The sequence below is a fragment of the Mobula hypostoma genome, chromosome 22 (genome assembly GCF_963921235.1).
Source record: "Mobula hypostoma chromosome 22, sMobHyp1.1, whole genome shotgun sequence".
Taxonomy (NCBI): domain Eukaryota; kingdom Metazoa; phylum Chordata; class Chondrichthyes; order Myliobatiformes; family Myliobatidae; genus Mobula; species Mobula hypostoma.
The window spans coordinates 6,763,438-6,783,300 of NC_086118.1; the positions used below are offsets into that span (position 1 = coordinate 6,763,438).

The 19,863-nt window shown below is 42.5% G+C and overlaps 1 protein-coding gene across 3 annotated transcripts in view; it reads left to right on the forward strand.

Moving 5' to 3' along the window:
• The first annotated feature begins 828 nt into the window (after nt 1-828).
• Nucleotides 829-19,863, forward strand: part of LOC134336477 (transient receptor potential cation channel subfamily V member 6-like) — a 71,605-nt gene continuing 52,570 nt past the window's right edge. For 2 of the 3 annotated variants that reach the window (XM_063030739.1, XM_063030740.1), the window contains exons 1-2: nt 829-960; nt 19,284-19,381. In XM_063030739.1, coding sequence (XP_062886809.1) covers nt 848-960; nt 19,284-19,381 — 211 coding nt within the window. In that variant the 5' untranslated portion in view covers nt 829-847. Of the gene's footprint in view, nt 961-19,061; nt 19,111-19,283; nt 19,382-19,863 lie in introns of those variants that run through there. The other variant, XM_063030741.1, reaches the window with a different exon arrangement.

Consider the following 19,863-nt stretch of genomic DNA (forward strand, 5'->3'; position numbering starts at 1 on the left):
AGTTCTAGTAATCCAGACTCCAACTGAGTGATCCATTTCTGCTGGTTTGGCAACCCAGTTACGGGGTACGTAACACAAGATAAAGAAGTGAGGAGAAGAGGCAGAACAAGAGCTTTTAGTTGATCAGTAGATGGAGGTAGGACAGGTGACCGGCAGATGGATAAGTGGAAATAGTGTCAGGCTGGGAGGTAATAGGTGGAAGTGACAAAGAGCTGCAAATGATGGGATCTCATATAGGAGAGGAACGTGGAGCATGAATCTGATAGGGGAGGTTGGGAGATCAGGTGGAAACAAGGGTGTGGGGTGCGACCCAGTGGGAGGAGTGTGTGGCTTTGGACAAATGGAGGAAGAGAAATAAACTGGATGATGGGGAGCTGGGGGAGGTTGGCTGTGTGCGAGGTGAATTTGGTAAAGCAGGACGAAGAGAGAAAGGACCGGGGAGGTGGGGAGGTGGGGAGGTGGGGAGGTGGGGAGTGGGGCGGGGGAAGGAGAAAGCAGATTCCATCTAGAGCAACAATCTGCCGGAGGAATTCAATGGGTCTGGCAGCATTGGAACCCCGTCCAACTTTCTATTTCCCTCTACCAATGCTCCCGGATTCACTATTGTCCCCCTTCCCCCAGTAGATGTTTGCTCCAGGTTCCAGTCTCTGCAGTCCTCGTGTCTTACATTTGCATTTTCCCGGGAAAGCTTTAAACAAAGACGTGCATAGTTTGGCAGCTCCTCCCCCAGAGGTATGACAATTCACTAATGTTCTATTGCTTCCGTGAGGGCAGAGATTCCAACAGCTAGATACACTTAACTTAAACCTGAGCTGAGGGTGGTGGAGGAGGAGAGCACAGGAGGAAGATGCCGGGCTTGCTATGGGACGGCTGGAGGCTGGCGATAGCGAATTGGTTGCGAACGCCGGACTCGGGGCTGGGACCGCGGCTGTACCAGATGCACGTGGTGCAGCAGAAGAGGTGAGCACAGGGCAGCGGGATGTCCCCTGTCAACCTATACCCCACCAAGAAACAGGCACCTATTGGGCTGTCCTCGGCAACCGTACCTTCGTGAGGGCGTTGGCTGAGGAAGATGACGAACCGCAGTGGGACAACGGGGCAGCGCCCCCGACCCTGGCTCCTCGAGTCCCGTCCAAGAATGCCAACTTTAAGACTTTTTTTCAGGAGGTTTTGGTTGCTCTTCTAATACATACTCCAATGTCTTTCTCTGCCTTGCTATCCTTGTTTGTATTAATATCTATCATTTATTTAACTTTAAGGCTTATTGATTAAGTGTGTATAGTTTAAACGTAATCAATAACCTGTACTCTGTTAGTCAGCTTGCTTTCGATCCCATCCCAAAGAATAATACAAGCCGTCCACGAGTGACGTACAGCTTCCGTTTTCAGAGATGTCCAAATTTCGCTTTTGTCCGTAAGTCGGAAAATACACAAAAATCATTCGATGTGGTAACCACAGCTCCACGGTATTGCAATGAATGATATCGAAAACAGGTGAGAATAATTACTAAAAGTGGGAAGAGCGAGAGAAAATAAATTATGCCGTTCCTAGAAACCAAGGTTTTTAAGTGCCGGAGACTTAGGTGTAATAATATGATGCGAGCTGTTCCAATGTAGAAGTGTCTATAAATTCAGCGTTGGTATCCCAGGGCTGCCTGCACCTAGCCAGCTGCACCATTCACATCCATCACTGCAGGTGACTCATTTGCTCTCATCTTTTCCTTCAGTGTTTAATATAACCATATAACAATTACAGCACGGAAACAGGCCATCTCGGCCCTTCTAGTCCGCACTGAACACTTATTCTCACCTAGTCCCACCGACCTGCACTCAGCCCATAACCCTCCATTCCTTTCCTGTTCATATATCTATCCAATTTAACTTTAAACGACAACATCGAACGTGTCTCAATCTCTTCTGCTGGAAGCTCGTTCCACACAGCTACCACTCTCTGAGTAAAGAAGCTCCCCCTCATGTTACCCCTAAACTTTTGTCCTGTAACTCTCAACTCATGTCCTCTTGTTCGAATCTCCCCCACTCTCAATGGAAAAAGCCTATCCACATCAACTCTATCAATCCCCCTCATAATTTTAAATACCTAATCTGTTCAACCTTTCTCTGTAATTTAGGAGATGAAACCCAGGCAACATTTTAGTAAACCTCCTCTATACTCTCTCAGTTTTATTGACATCTTTCCTATAATTTGGTGACCAGAACTGTACACAATACTCCAGATTTGGCCTTACCAATGCTTTATACAATTTCAACATTACATCCCAACTCTTATACTCAATGCTCTGATTAATAAAGGCCAGCATACCAAAAGCTGTCTTCACCACCCTATCCACATGAGATTCCACCTTCAGGGAACTATGCACCATTATTCCTAGATCCCTCTGTTCTACAGCATTCTTCAATGCCCTACCATTTACCATGCATATCCTATTTTGATTAGTCCTTCCAAAATGTAGCACCTCACATTTTTCAGCATTAAACTCCATCTGCCATCTTTCAGCCCACTCTTCTAACTGGCCTAAATCTCTCTGCAAGCTTTGAAAACCTACTTCATCATCCACAATGCCACATGTCTTAGTATCATCTGCATACTTACTAATCCAATTTACCATCCCATCATCCAGATCCTTAATATCTATGACAAATAACATTGGAGAAAGTACAGATCCCTGAAGCACACCGCTACACACCATCCTCCAATCTGACACACAGTTATCCACCACTACTCTCTGGCGTCTTCCATCTAGCCACTGCTGAATCCATTTTACTACTTCGATATTAATGCCTAATGATTGAACCTTCCTAACTAACCTTCCATGTGGAACCTTGCCAAAGGCCTTACTGAAGTCAATATAGACAACATCCACCGCTTTACCCTCGTTAACTTTCCTAGTAACCTCATCAAAAAATTCGGTAAGGTTTGTCAAACATGACCTTCCACACACAAATCCATGTTGACTGTTCCAATTCAGACCCTGTCTATCCAGATAATTATATATACCATCTCTAAGAATACCTTCCAACAATTTACCCACCACTGACGTCAAAGTCACAGGCTGCTAATTGCCAGGTTTACTCTTAGAACCCTTTTTAAACAATGGAACAACATGGGCAATACACCAATCCTCTGGCACCATCCCTGTTTCTAATGACATTTGAAATATTTCTGTCAGAGCCCCTGCTATTTCCACACTAACTTCCCTCAAGGTCCTAAAGAATATCTTGTCCGGACCCGGAGACTTATCCCCTTTTATATTCCTTAAAATCGCCAGTACTTCCTCTTTAATTGACGAAGGGTCTTGGCCTGAAACGTTGACTGTACCTCTTCCTAGAGATGCTGCCTGGCCTGCTGCGTTCACCAGCAACTTTGATGTGTGTTGCTGAGGTTATATCTCCCATTTTTCAAAGTGAGAGTGTTTCTGTTTACCGGCTAAACAGAAGTAGTTGATGGTATATTTAGGACCTCATTCTGAAAGGATGAGATCATCCTGGCTGGAAGATTACTGTCTGTGGGTAGTGGGTATCTAAAAAGTGTCAGTGTTTGATCAGTGGTGTCAGAATTGGGGAGGGTTACTGAATGATTTTTTTCTATGAAATTCTTCTCTCCTCCGTTCAGGTCTGGTGATCAACAGGTGTGACTTGGCCAATGTGGAATGTGGGGCCCAGATTGAGGAAAATCTGTTTTACCAGCAGTAAGTGGTTGAGATGCTCAGCATCTGCAGAGAAACAGAGGAAATGTTTAAGGTCAGCGGTCTATAGACCCTTGCTTAATGATATTGGTTCATTGCATAAAAAAAGGTTGGAAACCCCAGTTCTAGGTCAAGGTCATTTTTATTGGAACAAAGGAAGAAAAAAGTGTGTGGGTTAGAGAAGGGATGAACGGGAAATGGTTTATTGTTGTCACGTGTACCAAAATAGAGTGAAAAAATTGTCTTCATACTGATCAGATTATTACACAGTGCAGTGAAGTAGAACAATAACAATGCAAAATGAAGTATAAACACTGCAGTGCAGGTAAACAGTGCAAAATCATCATGGGCTAGATTGTGAAGTCAAGCATCCATTTGATCACACTAACGAATCATTATACCAGGGGATAGAAGCTGTCCTTGGGCCTGGTGGTATATGCTTTATGGCTTTTATATCTTCTGTCTGATTGAGGAAGGGAGAAGAGAAAATGACTGGGTTGGGTAAGGTCTTTGATTATGCTGGCTTCTTTAATGAGGCAGCAAGATGTGTACACAGAGGGGAGGCTGTTGCCTGTGATGTGCAGAGCTTTGGATGAGGGAGATGTGTATATTTGTTGGAAACAAAACCTACAGATGCTTCAAATATAAAATAACTACAGGTCATTTAAACCTAAAACATTAACAGTCTCATACATCTGGCCTGAGCAGCATTTTCTGTTTTTATCAGAATTAGATTTATTATCATTCACTCATATGGCATAAAATTTGTGGTTTTATGATACAGCACAGTGTCAAGATGCAAGATTATTATAAGTTACAAAAATAAATAACACAAAAAAAAACAAAATACTGTTATTGGGTTCATGGACTATTCAGAAATCTGATGCTGAGGGAAAGACTATTTCTGAATTGTTGAGTGTGTATTTTTGTTATTGTGTGTGTAATGTCTGTTGACAGTGCATGGTTTAATGCTTGAACTTTTGTTTTAAGCACAATGGACTCATTTCTGAAGTTAGTGTTTTTGTGTTTTCATTTTTTGCCTCTTGTCTGTCCGGCATCTCCAGTTGTCAACTGCACTGGATTGTTTGTCTCCAGGTGTCAGCACTGAGCAGTGTATGCTAAACAATCTCCAACAGTGCAGTAACAGGAAAAATTTTTGAAAAGAATTTCAGGAATTTCTTGCATTACAGGGATCATCCATCTGGCTAGTGAACTGCAAGATTGCACTGATTTCTTATGCAGGATGTGTTTAACATGCTAAATACTTTCAGTCACCTATGATTTTTGGATTTCTGGTTAATTTTTTTTAAACCATAAAGGAGATGCCGGAGATTGCAGATGCTGGAATCTGGGGAGCAACAAACAAATTGGCTGGAGGTTGAGCAGCAAATGTCAGTGCTTTTGGTCAAAATCCTGCTGTCAGCCTGATGCAGGGTTTCAACCTGAAACATGAGACTATAAGACAGGGGTCGGCAACCTTTTTGCCTCTGTGGGTCGGATTGTGTATTAATGAGTGGACTGTGGGCCAGATAAATGCCATAAAAAGCTTGAAATATGGGAATTATCCATTTAAATATATCTAGTTATGTTTTGCCTCAAATTAATGAATAACGCATGCTTGAAAATCATTTGTGCTTAAGGTTGCCTACCCCTGCCATAAGGCATAGGAGCAGAATTAGGCCATTCAGCCCATTGAATCTGATCCGCCAAACATGGCTGATTCTGGATCCCACTCAACCCCATACACCCGCCTCCTCACCATATCTTTTGATGCTCTGATCAATATTTCTTTTCCACCCACAGACTTTGCCTGGCCCACTGGGGAATAATTAGTCTATATAGGTGATCATTGGTCAGAATGGAAAAGGTGGGCAGAAAGATGTGTTTCAGTGATGTATACTCCCAGGAGATAAAATATGGTTTACACACAGATTAAAGCTTCTGTAGACAAATGCTTCAAACGCTCCCAGTCCGTGGAGTTCAGGTGGACAGACCATTGTAATGCTCCCACTATCCCATCAAATACTCAGCACGTGGGCAGAACTTGTTAAACACAGTAAATTTCTTTACATAAAAACCCATCAAGCAGTGAACAGCAGGAGTGGTATGGGTCAGAAATAAAGTATAACTAGCTCACCAATAGCCTATTAAATGCTCCCCGGATAAGTCAGTGTGAGTTTGATTTAGCTCCTTAGAGATATAAGAAATAGCAGCAAGTGTCAGGTGTAAATTTCCTGCTTTTCCATTCATCTAGTCCACTGTGATCTGAACAACAACACTTCCTGATGAACTCTATAATTATTTGAATCCTTTTTTTGAAAAAAAAAACCTTGACTATACTAGATGGTTTGCAATCTGTAACTCTCTCTGACAGTGAATGCCAGAATTTGGAACCCTCTGAGTGAAGGAATTCCTCGTCTTCATCTTAGTTCAAAGCTTTTCACCAGAGTAAACAACTTTGCAGCAGTTACCCTGCCAAGTCCCCTGAGTATCTTAAACATTTTCTACTTCTAAACTCCAGTGAGCCTAGGACCGATCAACTTGGTCTTCACTGTCTGTCTGATCTCTCCAGATAGGGCAGTAGCCTCATCCTGGGATTCATGTCTGGGAATGCTCCCTAAAGCAAACATTTTTCTTTCTTAATTGATGAACCCAAAACTATACTCAAGATTGCAATTTCTTGCAGTTCCAACAAGACTTCCCGACTTCATTATCTATCCCTCTTGATACAATAAAGAATTTTCCATTAACCCTCATTGTGTCACAGCCATGGACTCTGCTAATTACTGTCTCACTATGGTGGTATTTAACTGCCTTCTTTTTGATATAGTCTTGTCAAGACTTGACCAAAAGCACAAGAATATTTATGCTCCCTGTCTTTGTGCAGGAGAGATGCTAAGAAGGAGCGGTATTCAGTTTGTGTTTAGTTATTGCTTCCAGCCGTGGTGTTGGCATTTAATTTTCAGTCTGAGAGTTTTTTAATGACCCTGTTGGCCTAGTGTTTATTGTTTTTCTTTTCCTTTAAATTCTGCAACAGTTCCCATTACAGTCAGTGAACTGTTGACCTGTTTCATTGTATCTCTCTCTCTCTCCGCACTTGGCCCATATCTGAATGTTTTGGCACCCTGTGAATATGCTGGAAATATTGTGCTTGTCATTCTCCAGACCCCTTCACACCAAAGGTTATAGTCTCACATAATTAAGTATTGGTCTGTATTGTTATTCTCCGATGAGAATAATGCCATTAGTTTCAATATAATTATGGAGAAGGATAGGACTGGACCCAGGATTGAGATTTTTGATTGAAGAAAGGCTAACTTTGAGGAGATGCAAAAGGATTTAGAAGGAGTGGACTGGGACAATTTGTTTTATGGGAAGGATGTAACAGAGAAAAGGAGGTCATTTAAAGGTGAAATTTTGAGGGTACAGGATCTTTATGTTCCTGTTAGGTTGAAAGGAAAGGTTAAAAGTTTGAGAGAGCCATGGTTTTCAAGGGATATTGGAAACTTGGTTCGGAAAAAGAGAGGGATCTTCAACAAATATAGGCAGCTTGGAATTAATGAGGTGCTCGAGGAATATAAAAAGAAATATGTAAAAAGAATCTTAAGAAAGAAATTAAAAAAGCTAAAAGAAGATACAAGGCTGCTTTGGCAAGTAAGGTGAAAATAAATCCGGAGGGTTTCTACAGTTATATTAATAGCAAAAGGATGGTGAGGGATAAAATTGGTCCCTTAGAGAATCAGAGTGGACTGCTATGTGCGGAACCAAGAGATGGGGGAGATTTTGAACAATTTCTTTTCTTCGGTATTCACTAAGGAGAAGGATATTGAATTGTGTAAGGTAAGGGAAGCAGGTAGGGTAGTTATAGACATAGAAAATAGGTGCAGGAGTAGGCCATTTGGCCCTTTGAGCCTGCACCGCCATTCAGTATGATCATGGCTGATCATCCAACTCAGAACTCTGTACCAGCCTTCCCTCCATACCCCCTGATCCCTTTAGCCACAAGGGTCATATCTAACTCCCTCCTAAATATAGCCAATGAACTGGCCTCAACTGTTTCCTGTGGCAGAGAATTCCACAGATTCACCACTCTCTGTGTGAAGAAGTTTTTCCTAATCTCGGTCCTAAAAGGCTTCCCCTTTATCCTCAAACTATGACCCCTCGTTCTGGACTTCCCCAACATCGGGAACAATCTTCCTGCATCTAGCCTGTCCAATCCCTTTAGGATTTTATACGTTTGAATAAGATCCCCCCTCAATCTTCTAAATTCCAACGAGTATAAGCCTTCTAAATTCCAACAAGTATAAGCCTAGTTGATCCAGTCTTTCCTCATATGAAAGTCCTGCCATCCCAGGAATCAATCTGGTGAACCTTCTTTATACTCCCTCTTTGGCAAGAATGTCTTTCCTCAGATTAGGGGACCAAAACAGCACACAATACTCCAGGTGTGGTCTCACCAAGGCCTTGTACAACTGCAGTAGTACCTCCCTGCTCCTGTACTCGAATCCTCTTGCTATGAATGCCAGCATACCGTTCGCCTTTTTCACCGCCTGCTGTACCTGCATGCCCACTTTCAATGACTCGTGTATAATGACACCCAGGTCTCGTTGCACTTCCCCTTTTCCTAATCGGCCACCATTCAGATAATAATCTGTTTTCCTGTTATTGCCACCAAAGTGGATAACCTCACATTTATCCACATTAAATTGCATCTGCCATGAATTTGCCCACTCACCCAACCTATCCAAGTCACTCTGCATCCTCTTAGCATCCTCCTCACAGCTAACACTGCCACCCAGCTTCGTGTCATCCGCAAACTTAGAGATGCTGCATTTAATTCCCTCATCCAAGTCATTAATATATATTGTAAACAACTGGGGTCCCAGCACTGAGCCTTGCAGTACCCCACTAGTCACTGCCTGCCATTCTGAAAAGGTCCCGTTTATTCCCACTCTTTGCTTCCTGTCTGCTAACCAATTCTCTATCCACTTCAATACCTTACCCCCAATACCATGTGCTTTAAGTTTGCACACTAATCTCCTGTGTGGGACCTTGTCAAAAGCCTTTTGAAAATCCAAATATACCACATCCACTGGATCTTCCCTATCCACTCTACTAGTTACATCTTCAAAAAATTCTATGAGATTCATCAGACATGATTTTCCTTTCACAAATCCAGGCTGACTTTGTCCGATGATTTCACCGCTTTCCAAATGTGCTGTTATCACATCTTTGATAACTGACTCTAGCAGTTTCCCCACCACTGATGTTGGGCTAACCGGTCTATAATTCCCCGGTTTCTCTCTCCCTCCTTTTTTTAAAAAGTGGGGTTACATTAGCCACCTTCCAATTCTCAGGAACGAGTCCAGAATCTAAAGAGTTTTGAAAAATTATCACTAATGCATCCACTACTTCTTGGGCTACTTCCTTAAGCACTCTGGGATGCAGACCATCTGGCCCTGGGGATTTATCTGCCTTTAATCCCTTCAATTTACCTAACACCACTTCCCTACTAACCCTCAGTTCCTCCATCTCACTGGACCCTCTGTCCCCTACTATTTCTGGAAGATTATTTATGTCCTCCTTAGTGAAGACAGAACCAAAGTAGTTATTCAATTGGTCTGCCATGTCCTTGCTCCCCAAAATCAATTCACCTGTTTCTGTCTGTAGGGGACCTACATTTGTCTTAACCAATCTTTTTCTTTTCACATATCTATAAAATCTTTTACAGTCAGTTTTTATGTTCCCTGCCAGTTTTCTCTCATAATCTTTTTTCCCCTTCCTAATTAAGCCCTTTGTCCTCCTCTGCTGAACTCTGAATTTCTCCCAGTCCTCAGGTGAGCCACTTTTTCTGGCTAATTTGTATGCTTCTTCTTTGGAATTGATACTATCCCTAATTTCCCTTGTCAGCCATGGGTGCACTACCTTCCTTGATTTATTCTGTTGCCAAACTGGGATGAACAATTGTTGTAGTTCATCCATGTGATCTTTAAATGCTTGTCATTGCATATCCACCGTCAACCCTTTAAGTGTCATTTGCCAGTCTATCTTAGCTAATTCACGTCTCACACCTTCAAAGTTACCCTTCTTTAAGTTCAGAACCTTTGTTTCTGAATTAACTATGTCACTCTCCATCTTAATGAAGAATTCCACCATATTATGGTCACTCTTATCCAAGGGGCCTCTCACGACAAGATTGCTAATTAACCCTTCCTCATTGCTCAATGCCCAGTCTAGAATAGCCTGCTCTCTAGTTGATTCCTCGACATGTTGGTTCAAAAAACCATCCTGCACACATTTCAAGAAATCCTCTTCCTCAGCACCCTTACCAATTTGGTGCACCCAATCTATATGTAGATTGAAGCCACCCATTATAACTGCTGTTCCTTTATTGCACACATTTCTAATTTCCTGTTTAATACCATCCCCAACCTCACTACTACTGTTAGGTGGCCTGTACACAACTCCCACCAGCGTTTTCTGCCCCTTAGTGTTATGCAGCTCTACCCATATCGATTCCACATCTTCCTGGCTAATGTCCTTCCTTTCTATTGCGTTAATCTCCTCTCTAACCAGCAATACTACCCCACCTCCTTTTCTTTCATGTCTATCCCTCCTGAATATTGAATATCCCTGAATGTTGAGCTCCCATCCTTGGTCGCCCTGGAGCCATGTCTCTGTGATCCCAACTATATCATGTTCATTAATAACAATCTGCACTTTTAATTCATCCACCTTGTTATGAATGCTCCTTGCATTGCTCCTTGCGAGTCCTCAGGCTCGCTTTTATGTTGAAAAGTGGCCCCCTGCTACTTTTACTTTTCACCTTACTACTTTTTGCTTCTACCCTCATTTTACACCCCTCTGTCTCTCTGCACTGATTCCCATCCCCCTGTTATGAACTAATCTCCTCTCTCCTAGTCTCTTTAATTTGATTCCCACCCCCCAACCATTCTAGTTTAAAGTCACCTCAGTAGCCCTCGCAAATCTCCCCACCAGGATATTGGTCCCCCTAGGATACAAGTGTAACCCGTCCTTTTTGTACAGGTCACGCCTGTGCCAAAAGAGGTCCCAATGATCCAAAAAATTGAATCCCTGCCCCCTGCTCCAATCCCTCAGCCACGCATTTATCCTCCACCTCATTGCATTCCTACTGTTGCGTGGCACAGGCAGTAATCCCGAGATTACTACCTTTGCGGTCCTTTTTCTCAACTCCCTTCCTAACTCCCTATATTCTCCTTTCAGGATCTCTTCCCTTTTCCTACCTATGTCATTGGTACCTATATGTACCACGACCTCTGGCTCCTCACCTTCCCATTTCAGGATATCTTGGACACGATCAGAAATATCCCGGACCCTGGCACCAGGGAGGCAAACTACCATCCGGGTCTCTGGACTGCGTTCACAGAATCGCCTATCTGACCCCCTTACTATTGAGTCCCCTATTACAACTGCTCTCCTCTTCCTTTCCCTACCCTTCTGAGCTATAGGGCTGGACTCTGTGCTGGAGGCACGGCCACTGTCGCTTCCCCCAGGTAAGCTGTCCCCCCCCAACAGTACTCAAACAGGAGTACCTATTGTCAAGGGGCACAGCCACTGGGGTACTCTATATCACCTGACTCTTCCCCTTCCCCCTCCTAACCGTGACCCACTTGTCTGCCTCCTGTGGCCCCAGTGTGACCACCTGCCTGTAACTCCTCTCTATCAACTCTCACTCTCCCTGACCAGACGAAGGTCATCAAGCTGCAGTTCCGGTTCTCTAATACGGTTCCTTAGGAGCTGCATCTTGGCGCACCTGGCGCAGATGTGGACGTCCGGGAGGCTTGGAGACTCCAGGGCCTCCCACATCCGGCACTGAGAACAGCAAACTGCCCTCACACTCATACTGCCCCTCTCCTCAAATAACAACAAAAAATGTTATGAAAGGTATGATGATTAAAGAAGAGGAAGTACTGGCGCTTTTAAGGAATATAAAAGTGGATAAGTCTCTGGGTCCTGACGGGATATTCCCTAGGACCTTGAGGGAAGTTAGTGTGCAAATGACAGGGGCTCTGACAGAAATATTTCAAATGTCATTAGAAATGGGGATGGTGCCGGAGGATTGGTGTATTGCCCATGTTGTTCCATTGTTTAAAAAGCATTCTAAGAGTAAACCTGGCAATTATCAGCCTGTGAGTTTGATGTCAGTGGTGGGTAAATTGATGGAAAGTATTCTTGGAGATGGTATGTATAATTATCTGGATAGACAAGGTCTGATTAGGAACAGTCAACGTGGGTTTGTGCGTGGAAAGTCATGTTTGACAAATCTTATTGAATTTTTTGAAGAGGTTACTAGGAAAGTTGACAAGGTGAATGTTGTCCATATGGACTTCAGTAAGGCCTTTGACAAGGTTCCACAAGAAAGGTTAGTTAGGAAAATTCAATCGTTAGGTATTAATATTGAAGTAGTGAAATGGATTTAGCAGTGGCTGGATGGGAGATGCCAGAGAGTAGTGGTAGATAACTGTTTGTCAGATTGGAGGCAAGTGACTAGTGGTGTGCCTCAGGGATCTGTACTGGATCCAATGTTGTTTGTCATATATATTAATGATCTGGATGATGGGGTGGTAAATTGGATGAGTAAGTATGCAGATGATACTAAGATAGGTGGAGTTGTGGATAACGAAGTAGGTTTTCTGAAAGAAAAATCCTGCCTGACAAACCTATTACAATTTTTTGAGGAAATTACCAGTAGGCTAGACAAGGGAGATGCAGTGGATGTTGTATATTTGGATTTTCAGAAGGCCTTTGACAAGGTGCCACACATGAGGCTACTTAACAAGATAAGAGCCCGTGGAATTATGGGAAAGTTACATACGTGGATAGAGCATTGGCTGATTGGCAGGAAACAGAGAGTGGGAATAAAGGGATCCTATTCTGATTGGCTGCCGGTTACCAGTGGTGTTCCACAGGGGTCCGTGTTGGGGCCGCTTCTTTTTAAATTGTACATCAACGATTTGGATTATGGAATAGATGGCTTTGTGGCTAAGTTTGCTGACGATACGAAGATAGGTGGAGGGGCCAGTAGTGCTGAGGAAACGGAGAGTCTGCAGAGAGACTTGGATAGATTGGAAGAATGGGCAAAAAAGTGGCAAATGAAATACAATGTTGGAAAGTGTATGGTTATGCACTTTGGCAGAAAGAATAAACGGGCAGACTATTATTTAAACGGGGAAAGAATTCAAAGTTCTGAGATGCAATGGGACTTGGGAGTCCTTGTACAGGATGCCCTTAAGGTTAACCTCCAGGTTGAGTTGGTAGTGAAGAAGGCGAATGCAATGTTGGCATTCATTTCTAGAGGAATAGAGTATAGGAGCAGGGATGTGATGTTGAGGCCCTATAAGGTGCTGGTGAGTCTTCACTTGGAGTACTGTGGGCAGTTTTGGTCTCCTTATTTAAGAAAGGATGTGCTGACGTTGGAGAGGGTACAGAGAAGATTCACTAGAATGATTCCGGGAATGAGAGGGTTAACATATGAGGAACGTTTGTTCGCTCTTGGACTGTATTCCTTGGAGTTTCGAAGAATGAGGGGAGACCTTATAGAAACATTTCGAATGTTGAAAGGCATGGACAGAATGGATGTGGCAAAGTTGTTTCCCATGATGGGGGAGTCTAGTACGAGAGGGCATGACTTAAGGATTGAAGGGCACCCATTCAGAACAGAAATGTAAGAAATTTTTTTAGCCAGAGGGTGGTGAATCTATGGAACTTGTTGCCACGGGCAGCAGTGGAGGCCAAGTCATTGGGTGTATTTAAGGCAGAGATTGATAGGTATCTGAGTAACCAGGGCATCAAAGGTTATGGTGAAAAGGTGGGGGAGTGGGACTAAATGGGAGAATGGACCAGCTGATGATAAAATGGTGGAGCAGACTCGATGGGCCGAATGGCCGACTTCTGCTCCTTTGTCTTATGGTCTTTTCAAAGCTTGCGGAGAGATTTAGGCCAGTTAGAATAGTGGGCTGAAAGATGGCAGATGGGGTTTAATGCTGAAAAATGTGAGCTGCTACATTTTGGTAGAACTAATCAAAATAGGACATACATGGTAAATGGTAGGGCATTGAAGAATGCAGTGGAACAGAGGGATCTAGGAATAATGGTGACTAGTTCCCTAAAGGTGGAATCTCATGTGGATAGGGTGATGAATAAAGCTTTTGGTATGCTGGCTTTTATAAATCAGAGCATTGAGTAAGGCCAAATTTAGGATGTAATGTTGAAATTGTACAAGGCATTGGTAAGGCCAAATTTGGAGTATTGTGTACAGTTCTGGTCACCGAATTATAGGAAAGGTATCAACAAAATTGAGAGAGTACAGAGAAGATTTACTAGAATGTTACTTGGGTTTCATCTGCTAAGTTACAGAGAAAGGTTGAACAAGTTGGGTCTTTATTCTTTGGAGTGTAGAAGGTTGAGGGGGGACTTGATAGAGGTATTTAAAATTATGAGGGGGATAGATAGAGTTGACATGGATAGGCTTTTTTCATTGAGAGTGGGGGAGATTCAAAGAAGAGGACATGAGTTGTGAGTTAAAGGGCAAAAGTTTAGGGGTAACATGAGGGGGAGCTTCTTTACTCAGAGAGTGGTAGCTGTGTGGAACGAGCTTCCAGCAGAAGTGGTTGAGGCAGGCTCGATGTTGTCATTTAAAGTTAAATTGGATAGCTATATGGACAGGAAAGGAATGAAGGGTTATGGGCTGAGTGTAGGTCGGTGGGACTAGGTGAGAGTAAGAGTTCCGCACGGACTAGAAGGGCCGAGATGGCCTGTTTCCGTGCTGTAATTGTTATATGGTTATATGGAAATTGAGAAACTACAATTTCTCCACATTATACTCTATCTACTACATTTTTGCCTCATTTGCTTATCCAGTCCAGGCAGGTTTGGTGAGTTCACTCCTACTTTCCCATCTCTCCTTGTATCATCAGAAAACAGGGATGCACTACAATCAATCACTTTGAGTTATGAACAGAACATTGTAATCACTGAGGTGCAAGTATTGATCTCTGAGGCACGTTGCTAGTTAAAGCAGCACAACTTGAAAATATCTTTAATCTCAATTTTCTGTATTTTAACCAAATCTCGGTGACTTTAAAACATCACCTTTAGCCTCCATGTCTTCTCCGTTATCAAAGGCTTCTTGGAAACTCACAACATCGACTGATTTTCCATTACCTGGCCTGTAAAATATCTTCTTTACACCCTCTATTAAACTGATCAGATACAAATCCTCTAACTGAGTATTTACTTTTCTAAGTATTTGATTATTACATTCAACAAAATCCTACTTTTTTTGTCAGGCTGATTGGCCTATTCTTCCCTATTTATTCTCTCTATAGTTTCTCAAAAACTCCTTCATATATGACTTTCTAATCTGTTGGGACCTGCATTTTCACTGTACTCCCCTCCCCCTTATTTAGAGCTCTTTGATATAAGCTGTCTAATTCAGGAGCAAAATAACTAACTGATGAACAGGGAGTGTAAAGGGGAAATGGCCAGTATAAGGAGGCCAAGGGGAGGAGTGAGGCAGGAGCTGGTAAGCAACAGGTGGACCTGAGGAGGAGTTGATTTTCAGATGGAGGTAGGTGGAATTAGATTTGGAAACTGGTTTATTTTCACATGTACTGAGGTATAGTGAAAAGCATGTCTTGCATACTGTTCATACAGATCAAATCATTACACAGTGCATTGAGGTCGTACAAGGTAAAACAATATCAGAATGTAGAATAGGGTGGGACATCTGCAGAGAAAGGCCAGTAGAGTTAGGCAGTAAGGTGCAAGATCGTAAGGTAGATTGTGAGGACAATAGTCCATCTTATCATACTGGGGAATCATTCAATAGTCTTTTAACGGCAAGGTAGAAGGTGTCCTTGAGCCTGGTGGTATGTACTTACAGATGTTTGTATCTTCTTCCCGATGGGAGAGGAGAGAAGAGATAATGTCTTGGGTGGGAGATGGGGGGACAAAGATAGCGACAGAGGGTGGGTGGTAATTGATTGCATAAGAATTTACCTCCAAATATGACACACCAAATCATCACTAGTGCAGCCAATTGGTTTCAGAGGTCACATAATTAAATGGAGATCACCTGAATGCAGTCAAGGTGTTTCATTTGATTCTAGTAAAAATACGCCTGTATCTGGAAGATCCAACTGCTGGTGAGTCAGTATTCTGGCAAAAACTACACCATGAGGACTAAGAACACTCCAAGCAACTCTGCAAAAAGGTTATTGAAAAGCACAAGTTGGGAGATTGATACAAGAAAATTTCCAAGTCACTGAATACTTCTTGGAGTACGGTTAAGTCAATCATCGAGAAACAGAAAGAATATGGCATGGCTGTAAATCTGCCTAGAGCAGGCCATCCTCAAAGACTAAGAGAGGCCTCCAAGAGATAAATGACAACTCTGGATGAGTTACAAGCTTCAGTGGCAGAGATGGGAGAGACTGCACATACAACTGTTGCCTGTATGCTTCACCAATCACAAAGAGAGGCAAAGTGAGTGGCAAAGAGAAAGCCACTGTTGAAAACAAAACACATGAAATCTTGGCTAGAGTTTGCCATAAGGCATGTGGGAGACACTGAAGTCAGCTGGAAGAAGGTTCTATGGTCTGATGAAACCAAAATTGAGCTTTTTGTCACATCAGACTAAATGCTATGTTTGGCATAAGCCAAACACCACACATTTATCAAAAACAGAACATCCCTGCTGTGAAGCATCATGCTGTGGGGATGCTTCACTGCAGCAGCCCCTGGAAGGCTTGTGAAGGTAGTAGGTAAAATGAATGCAGCAATATACAGGAAAATCCTGGAGGAAGATCTGATGCAGTCTATAAGAGAACTGCATCTTGGGATATTTGATTTCCAGCAAAACAATGACCCAAGTATAAAGCCAAAGCTACACAGGCATGGCTTAAAAACAACAAAGTTAATGGCCTGGAGTGGCCATGTCAGACTCCAGACCTAAATCCAATTGGGAATTTGTGGCTGGACTTGAAAAGGTTTGTTCATTCATGATGATCTTGCACTCTGGCAGAGGTTGAGCAGTTTTGTAAAGAAGAAGTGTACAAGATAATGAGAGGCATTGATCATGTGGATAGTCAGAGGCTGTTCCCCAGGGCTGAAATAGCTAACACGAGAGGACATAGTTTTAAGGTGCTTTGAAATAGGTACAGGGAAGATGTCAGGGGTAAGTTTTTTTATGCACAGAGTGGTGAGTGTGTGGAATGGGCTGCCGGTGGCGGAGGCGGAAATGATAGGGTCTTTTAAGAGACTCCTGGATGGCTACATGGAGCTTAGAAAATAGAGGACTATGGGTAAAGCCTAGGTAGTTCTAAGGTAGGGACATGTTCAGCATGGCTTTGTGGGCTGAAGGGCCTGTATTGTGCTGTATATTTTCTATGTTTCTAAGAATGGGGAAAATTGCAGTGTCCAGATGTGCAAAGCTAATAGAGACCTATCCACACAGACTCAAGGCTGTAATTGCTGCCAAATGTGCATCTACTAAATGCTGACCTGAAGTGGGTGAGGAATTAGGCAATCAATTATTTTGTGTTTAGTAATTGTAATAAATTTAGACAAATTTGGAGGAATTTGTTTTTACATTAACACAAGAATCTTTTCTGTTGATCAGTATCAAAAATAAGCCAAATTAATGTTCAATTTTGTAAAACAATAAAATTAAAAAACTTCCAGGAGGAGGGGCTAAATACTAAAGTTGCCCAAAATTATTGTATTACTAACCCTCATTAATTCTTGGATCATACTCCAAGATGGTCTGCAATTACCACAATTAAAGGAACTATATCGTACCAATACCAAAGATTCATTTATTATCAAAGTATACAACTCTGAAATTCTTCAGTATCAATGTTTCTTTCAGCTTTGTGTTTCTTATCGCTGCCCAGACTAATGTCGCACCCTGGCCATCTTAACGAAAATCTTGAGACTATCCAAAACCCACAGCTTACAGCAGTCGGTGCACAGCAAAGATTCTTGCCTCCTTAATCAGCTTGGCTTGGACCACAATCAGAGATGCAAGTATGATAATTAGACTAACACATGAATCAAATCCACCACACATTTATATCCTTCAGGGTTTCAATCCTGATACATTTTCTTGCACTGTCCCTGTCAGTTAGTGAATTATTGCATTCTGTCCTGGACCAGGACACTTGTCTGCCTTCTCTGCTGGAGCCTCCAAATTATTCTAACAGAGCAGGGACCAACACTATCACCAAAACTATCTCAGAATCAGGTTTATTATCACTGATAGAAGTCATGACATTTGTTGTTTTGAGGCAGCAGGACAGTGCAGGCTAGTAAATTGGCATAAGTTAGAATCAAAAATAAAAACATAATGCAAAAGAGGAATAGTGAGGTTGGGTTCATGGGGTGTTCAGAAATCTGATGGCATAGGGGAAGAAGCTGTTACTAAAATGTTGAGTGTGTGTCTTTAGGTTCCTGTACTTCTTCCCTGACAATAGTAATGAGAAGAGAACATGTCCTGGATGGTGAGAATCCTTCATAATGGAAGCTGCCATCTTAAGGCACCACCTTTGAAAGATGTCTTCAATGACGGAGAGGTTTGTGGCCATGATGGAGCTTACTGAGTCTACAACCCTCTGTAGCCTCTTAAAATCCTGTGTATTAGCCCCTCCATACCAGACAATGATGCAACCAGTCAGAATGCTTTCCATTTTGGATCTCCCCGTCCCCCTCCAACTTTCAAATCCCTTACTCACTCTTCCTTCAGTTAGTCCTGACGAAGGGTCTCGGCCTGAAACGTCGACTGCACCTCTTCCTAGAGATGCTGCCTGGCCTGCTGCGTTCACCAGCAACTTTTATGTGTGTTGCGAGAATGCTTTCCATGGTACATCTGTAGAAGTTTTCTAGTTTTTGGTGAAATCTCATCAAACTCCTAACAAAAGTATAGTTGCTGGAGTGCCTTCATCATGATTACATCAATATGGTGGGGCCCAGGATAGATCCTCTGAAATGTTGATGCTCAGGGACTTGAAACTAATCCTCCTTTCCAACACTGACCCCTCAATGAAGATCAGTGTTTGCTCTCCCTAATTTCCCTTCCTGAAGTCCAAAATCAATTCCTTGGTCTTGCTGATATTGAGTGGGGTGTTGGTGTTGTGACACCATTCGACCAGCTGATCTATTTTGCTCCTGTATGCCTCCTCTTGTTATCTATTTCCGTCTATGATGCCTTATTGGGTGTAAATTGACTGCTGTTATTTTTGCCATGCTACAAGGTTAGCTACTTTACAAAAGTACGTCATGGTTCATTAGTTCATTGTCAGCTTGCTGGAGAGGCTGGCTTTCCGTGAGGTGGGTCTTCATGAAATACTGCAGCCCCCCTGACAAAGGTACTCCCTCAGTGCGATTTGAGGGAGAGTGGAGGATTTGTGATCCAACAGCATTGAATTGGTGCTGATATAAATTTATGTTCTCAGCCAGCTGGTGTGTGAGGAGTGCTCAAGGACGTCATGAAATCACTTTATATTAGAATAAGCTTGTTCACATTATTTCTTTCCTACAGAATCAGCAAGTCCCCTCTGCTTTCTGCTGCCAAGGACAATAAAGAGAAGGACATTTATAAACTGGTTCAGTGTCCCTCTGTTGATCTGTTTGAAATAGGTAAGAAGGCTTATTTCATACTAAATATACTCTAGATGTATATCTTGAAAATATATTTCATGTCACAATTTTGGATCAGGATTTTATTTAACACTGGAACCTGCTGCTGTTGAAGCAATGTGCCCTGGGCACCGTCCAGTATACGGTGCCATGGCGATATCCCATTAAAATTCAAGCCCAGTTTGTGAACAAAGATGTTTACTTCCCTCATTGGGTCTGAGAACACTTACTAAAAATTCATCCTGGCTTGCTTCAGTGAGAGTTTATTTTCTGGATCTGAAATGGTGCTGGAGTTATACTAAGTGTGATATTGATAATATATGTCAATGTATAAACCTACTGCCTATCACTCTCCAACAGCTTCCTACAGCCAGTCCTCAGGTTATGATGGGGTTTTGCAGACAGCTTTTTTGGAAAACTTTTTAAAAATCTGGCATTAATGTAACAAGGCTTCTCGTGTTCTGACGTTTAGACCTCCTTAT